At 36.5% G+C, this 7109-nt stretch overlaps 1 protein-coding gene across 2 annotated transcripts; it reads left to right on the top strand.

Annotated features, from left to right (window-relative positions):
• The first annotated feature begins 1760 nt into the window (after window positions 1–1760).
• On the top strand, window positions 1761–6819 carry fkbp6 (FKBP prolyl isomerase 6). Of its 2 annotated transcripts, none has more exons than XR_012591463.1 (9): window positions 1761–1970; window positions 2865–2982; window positions 3072–3161; window positions 3233–3435; window positions 3947–4066; window positions 4181–4378; window positions 5576–5785; window positions 5909–6003; window positions 6292–6819. XR_012591463.1 is itself a non-coding variant. In XM_074616063.1 (9 exons), the coding sequence occupies exons 1-8, from the start codon at window positions 1896–1898 to the stop codon at window positions 5979–5981; spliced, it is 987 nt and encodes a 328-aa protein (XP_074472164.1). In that variant the 5' UTR covers window positions 1762–1895; the 3' UTR covers window positions 5982–6003; window positions 6292–6819. The 2 variants fall into 2 exon arrangements, 1 of the variants encoding a protein (XP_074472164.1); XM_074616063.1 differs by having other exon boundaries at window positions 1762–1970; window positions 5576–5685.
• Window positions 6820–7109: the final 290 nt, after the last annotated feature.

Raw genomic sequence — 7109 nt, 5'->3', positions numbered from 1 at the left:
GCAAAATGATTTTTGTGTGTTTGTGTCTGAGCCCCAGTCAAAGTGTGCACTTAACAAAGACAGACCTGTAGCTCCTGTCTCTGTCTGGAGAAATGAACACATATAATGGATCAAAATAACCATTTATCTCCCAAAGTCACAGTAAATATTGAATGTAAATTGTTGATTATCTGCATACTGGCGAATATGGATTCACATCTCTCAGTAAATTATAATTATAATAAGTATTCAGCCAAGCCATAGCCTAGTAAAATAGTATTTTATATTTGGCAATGTATAAAAGGAAATCTGGGGGACCCACACAGCTGAAGGCCTATATATAGGCTTTATTTATTTGGTGGGAGTAGAGGAGAGGATGGCAAGTGTGAACCCACTCAAGTAAAAGGTACATAAATTTTTTTGACAGGTTGATAATTAATCTGTTCACCTTTGTTCTATTAAGATTTGAACTGTTATTTCCCCTTGCCTGCATTTGTTTTTATAAAGAGAGGAGAGGAGGTGGTAGGAGAGTAGAGGAATACTTTACATTTCTGGGATCCAACATCTCCTAAGACGGGTCTGCAACCTTTACGATCAAAAGAGCAATTTTAGACAAAAAAAAAAAATAAATTCTGTCTGGAGCCGCAAAACATTTGATTATTGTGATGAAGGTAACACAGTTTATAGTCTAAGTATATAGTATATAAGTCTAATGCAGTGAGGGCCAAAGAGCAAATGTATACGGAGTATAAGGGTATAGTTTACAGAATAAAGTCATAATATTACGAGAAAAAAAATCTTAATATTACGAGAATAAAGTCATAACTTTATGAGAAAAAAGTCGTAATATTACAAGAATAAAGTCATAACTTAACGAGAAAAAAAGTTGTAATATTACTGGAATAAAGTCATAACTTTACGAGAAAAAAAAGTTGTAATATTACGAGAATAAAGTCATAACTTAACGAGAAAAAAAGTTGTAATATTACTGGAATAAAGTCATAACTTAACGAGAAAAAAAGTTGTAATATTACTGGAATAAAGTCATAACTTTACGAGAAAAAAAGTCGTAATATTACGAGAATAAAGTCATAACTAAACGAGAAAAAAGTCATAATATTACGAGAATAAAGTCATAACTTTACAAGAAAAAAGTCGTAATATTACGAGAATAAAGTCATAACTAAACGAGAAAAAAGTCATAATATTACGAGAATAAAGTCATAACTTTATGAGAAAAAAGTCGTAATATTACAAGAATAAAGTCATAACTTAACGAGAAAAAAAGTTGTAATATTACTGGAATAAAGTCATAACTTTACGAGAAAAAAAAGTTGTAATATTACGAGAATAAAGTCATAACTTAACGAGAAAAAAAGTTGTAATATTACTGGAATAAAGTCATAACTTTACGAGAAAAAAAGTCGTAATATTACGAGAATAAAGTCATAACTAAACGAGAAAAAAAGTTGTAATATTACTGGAATAAAGTCATAACTAAACGAGAAAAAAGTCATAATATTACGAGAATAAAGTCATACGAGAAAAAAAGAAAATAACACATAAAATTACTACTACTATACTACTATACATATATATACAGTAGTATATATATGTATAGTAGTATAGTGTATAATGTTATGACTTTATTCTCATAATATTACGACTTTATTCTCTAAATCTCAGATGAATTTCTTTCCTCAATGTGACCCTAACAGTAAACATGATATTGGGGTAATAGCAGTATTAGTAGTCTGTAACCTTGACACACATTGACCTCTGTGACGTCCAGCCCCGCCCTCACGCTGCAACCTGACGTCACTACTTGATTGATTGACCCCAAAACACAGTTAAACTACTTTTACTCACAAACAGGCTAAACCACGTGTTAGACTAAGGTACAATAAACCGACTAAATGTCAGGTAACGGGTTAATATCCAGTATCCGGAGGTTAATAAGCGATGAAGAGCAGCTGAGGAGGAACACTCCGGTACCTTACCATGGTGAAGAGGGTTAGCATGGCGAGCTAACTAGCAGGCTAAGTGGAAGCTAGCTAGCTGCAGGATGTTGATGTCTCAGTGAGAGGCTGACTGCTGACACCAGAGTTTAAAATCCACATTACTGCAGCTCAGCTAGTTCAGCTGAGGTCATTACTCATAAGTTAAGTCAGCATCAGTCTTTTCTAATGTTAAGAAATGTTATTATTATAGTCTACTGTTCAGCATATATGTGAATGAGGCTAAAGAGTGATCATACCAGTTAACTTAACAGTTTAAGTTAAGCATGTAAAGTTTAGTTTAAAGTTTAATTTTGTACAAATCAGATGAGTTAAGTGAAACAACATTAACATTATCTCTTCAAACTTGAATTTTAACGTCATCAGGAGTTGGTATCTTATATTTTAATGTTACTTGACACACTGTAAAACCCATAAATGGTTATATGAAATTTTAATGAAGCACTTTAAAGTGTACAAATTATACATGTGTACCAAATAAATATTGTATAGAAAAACTTTATTATAAACTTCATAATTCATTTAGCACAGCAGCATCAGCTGTGTGACACAAACAACAAAACAAATCACCAACAAAAGCTCAAATCAATAAGCTGACAAAAGAATAAAATGCTGTTGAGCTTTCCTTATAGCAGTTTTCTCATCAGCATTTTTGTAAATAGTAGATTTGTCTTTGTTTCAAAGCCTTTCAGTAGAATGAAAACTACTGTGAGACTAAATTTCCTCTGGACCAACAGTACAGTTGCAACCATGTGCTTTGATAATAACTAAGGATAATAACACTATACATAACAGATGTATTTACACACAGATGGAACTGATTGTGAAACACTGGAGTTCTTTCAAGGCTTTTCCTGCCGTTTGTAGAGTCCGTTTGATCAACTTCGCCAGCAGATGGATGATGTCTTGGGAGATGAAGGGATCCTGAAAGAGGTGGTACAACCTGGAGAGGGCCCACCTGTACCTGAAAACGCTTCAGTATTGAGTATTTACAAGTGTAAATTTATTCTAAAAAACTCCTGACGCAGTTTTTATTTTGTCCTGCCGTAACTTCTCTTTATTCTCCTTCCACAGTCCATTACTCTGGTTTCCTGGAATACTCTGACCGGCCTTTTGAAACCACCACGCACCTCAAGTACCCCCGGATGATGAAGTTAGGGAAAGGTCAGTAATTCTTTGTGCAGGTTCAATAGACGCTTTCTCCTTGATTGATTTGGAAATGATAATTCAAACAGATGTGACGGTGTTCGGACTGGAGGTGGGCCTGTTGACCATGCGGAAAGGAGAGTTCTCTCGCTTCCTCTTCCAGCCCCGGTATGCGTACGGGGACCTCGGCTGTCCTCCGTTCATTCCCGCCGCTGCAGTGCTTCTGTATGAGATTCAGATGGTCGACTTCCTGGACTCGGCTCAAGTGGACGACTTCATCGCGATGTGTCCGGTAGGGGAGAGGCTTCAGGTGTCCTGTTGTTGTCGTGGTCTGAGCGTACTGAGAGGTAACGCTCCTAAATTCAGATAACTGTGTAAATGACCTGCGTAAACATGATGAATGCCACCTGTGCATAAATGAGTGCGCGTTCATGAGAATTGTAAATGAGACAAGTTCTTCTAAATCACTCGTACGAGCCACTTAAGAACGAATCTGTTCGTAGGCCACTTGACAGCAAATACATGCTTTTGTCATGCTACTAACAGAAGATTTATTTACATTTTCATCCACTTATGCATGCATTTGCATTTCTGCAGTTGTGGAGAAGAACTGAGGAATCTTGATTATGATTATGCACCTCTAAACTTATCCTTTTCTGCACATGCATTATAGCGTATAACCTATTGCTCTTTTTATGATTAATTTTTTTAATAGCCAAAATAAGACAGAAGGAGGTAGAAAAATTCCCTTTGGATGATCTCTGTTTGGCTATTTTGCGTTGCTTTTTACCTTCTGTGTTCAGGAGGAGCAGAACACAGTTCCTCTGTCCACGCTCCTCGAAGTTGTCAGTACTCTACGCAGCTTTGGCAACCGATGCTTCAACCAGAGCCATTACGACAACGCCAAAGATCGCTATAAACAGGTAAATCTTGAAGAGTGTATAAAAAAAACCACATTCTATTTCCAGGTCCTTTATTTGTGTGTACTGGTAACGGTGAAAATGTGTTTTGTAATGGATTTTGTGCTTGGCCTACAGGCAACGAAGCTGCTAGGAAACAGGGAAACAGAGAGCGATGCAGAGACAGAGAGGATCAAGACAGCGCTGCTTCCTCTCTATCTGAACCTTTCTCTCACCGAGGTCCGTCTGGACAGCCCGAACAAAGCCCTGAAATACGGCAAGAAAGCCTTGGAGATAGACTCTGCCAACACAAAGGCTCTTTTCCGCTGCGGTCAGGTCAGACGGGGCTCCAAACCATCAGATAAAAATCCTCACAGACTCTTGGAGGTCTTTAAAGTGTGCCTGATATCAAATGTTTTGAAGTCGCCAAGGAGGTTAAAAATAGGGACGTGACAGCACAGGCAGAACCACATGCAATCTTTGGAGAAGTGTATTAAAGGTGATATTGATAACATTGATAATATTCAGCCACTAGATGTCACACTCTCCCTCTGCCGTTCCATTGCATTCACTTCCAACACTTTCTCATCCCAACTCGTCACATACTGACGCTTTGTCAGACCCCTCGGCGACGAGAACTAGAGGGAGGAGGAGAGTTTGATGTCAGAATGAGTCAGCAACATAACAGCCCAGCGATGGAAAGCTTTGGTAGATAGATAGACCGATAGATAGATAGATGGATAAATAGGTGAATAGATAGACTACCTATCAGTTAGTGAGTGGATGTCAGCGGTGTGTGGAGCAGAAGAAGAAAGAAGAAAAGGAGGAGAAACATGAGTCTTCGGCAGCAGTCCCAGGGAGGGTTTTTAACGGGTTACCACAGCAACGCGCCGTCATATTGGGAAGGGTTACAATCAGAGATGGGCAGTGTTTCTGTTACTTGTATTTTAAATACAATTACTTTGGAGTATTTCGTAATTGGTATTTGACAGCGGTATTTGTTTTGTTTTTTGTGCTTCAAGGAAAAAATACAGCATGGTCAAATCTAGCATGTACAAGAATGTAAGCTTGTACGGTCACCGAAATATGGCTAAATAGGCGTTTTTTGTAGGATCATATCATATCATTATTTTTAAAACTTGCCCCTCATACAATTCCTTCGACTTTTTTTCTCCCATTCAGAGCATATTGAGGACACAAAATCCATTGAGTTTGTTTTTGTTGCAATTTGTGTGAGGTTGACCCACGTTTTTAGGTAAAATGCCTGTACTGGTATTATTTTTTTTATTCGTCTACATAAAAATGTTCAATAAGACCTTTAAGTTTGCTATGTTGAATGAAAAACTACTAATGATAATGTTGTTGTTTTTTTTGTACATTTTGGTTTAGAATTGAAGTATATATTTATTTACTTTATACACTGTGGGATCCATGGGCAGCTTGACCTTCACCCCCTTGGGTCCCTCTGTTGCTAACTGCTTACACTCGTGATAACAATGAGTCCATTATTCACACTGATGTCATCTCTGCCAGGCGTATCTGGAGCTGCATGAGTACGAGAGCGCCCAGGGTTGCCTCATAACTGCTCAAGCAAAAAAGCCCTTCGACAGCGACATTAACAACCTGCTGAGGAAGGTGGCAATGTAAGATGAACTGTTGTTGACACATTTCAGGATGTTTGGAATTAACGCTGTTGTCAAGGCAGTGTGGCTCAGTGGGCCAGAAATTTGCATTAGTTTCAAGGTAGAATGATCAAACTTATATTAATGTGTTCACATATGCTTATTGTATGGCATATTTGGCTACTCTGAGCAACAAATCACTGAAGATATTCTATGTGTATAATAAATAGTTTCCATGTTTCAGATGTTGTAAAGAGAGCTTGGACAAGCAGAAAGACGTGTACTCCAAGATGTTCAAAGACTTGAGGAGCAAGTGAAGATGTAAAGACGAGTAAAAAGGTAAGAAATCATCAATATTCATCCAGGTTATTTAATCTCTTATCATTTTAACCAAGATAAAACAACAAACTACAGCTCCCATGATTCTTAGCAATAGGCACACAGTTGAAGTATCATTCGACCAGTAGTTTTTTGAGTGCTAAAATATGTTTTATGATGAAAATGAGGCGCTCAAATTTTACTGCCCAGTACAAAATTAGATATTAATTTAACAAGACAGAGAAACACTGCATCGTGTTTGAGCTTTTCATAAATACTGATCTCATTTATAAAATGTTTGTGTTGCAGATGACAATGTAAACAACAAACTTCAAGGTTCAACAGCACATTTTCTCTCCAGTACAGCGTATTCTGAAAGTTAAACCTTTTTGTGTTTTTTTTTTGTTTTTTTTGCATATGTTATGAAAGGAATAATGTTGTACAGTTAATTTCCGTAAAAGAGTTAATTAAGTTCTTTAAAGTTCCTCAAATGTTTGTTAATTATGTAGCTCAACAGTTCTGTTTCTGTTTGAGGATATGCAGAATTTGCTTTCACCCTAAATACCTAAATATTAAGACTGTGTTCGCTGGAGTGTTACATATTTGCATGGGGTCTGGTCACTCTTGAGGTGATAATGATAAAAAATAAAATTAAAAAAAATTTTTTTTGCTTCTAAGATATCTCGTCTTTGTTTTAGATAAATTGGAAATAGCACATTTTCATTATCGGTTTTTCTTAAATTACACTTGGCTACAGTTTAATGTAGAAGATAATTGGATTAATGTTCCTTTTAATTAATTTTTTTGTGTGAAATAAATTACTTCAGTTGTACAAATTATGATTGTCAGTGTAAATTTAGAGTTTATCTGATGACAAAGGAATGCATAATGAGTGTGTAAATGTAAAATCACTGGTTCTGGCAGAAAATGTTAGAGGACATGATCACTAAGTTTCTTTACAGTTTATATATTTAACACACTGACTTTAGACATTTATGGGTGTTGATAATAAGTGGTTGTGGTTCACTTCAGGGAGCAAAGTGTGACACAGTGCAAGTTTCAGATTATCAGTGTTGTAGTGTAAGTACTTGGAGATCATTTGCATTTTGATACAAGAACCACTAGTT

This window comes from Sebastes fasciatus, chromosome 18, assembly GCF_043250625.1.
Source record: "Sebastes fasciatus isolate fSebFas1 chromosome 18, fSebFas1.pri, whole genome shotgun sequence".
Classification (NCBI taxonomy): domain Eukaryota; kingdom Metazoa; phylum Chordata; class Actinopteri; order Perciformes; family Sebastidae; genus Sebastes; species Sebastes fasciatus.
The sequence above is the reverse complement of the archived record's forward strand: the minus strand, read 5'-3'. Positions and strand labels throughout refer to the sequence as shown.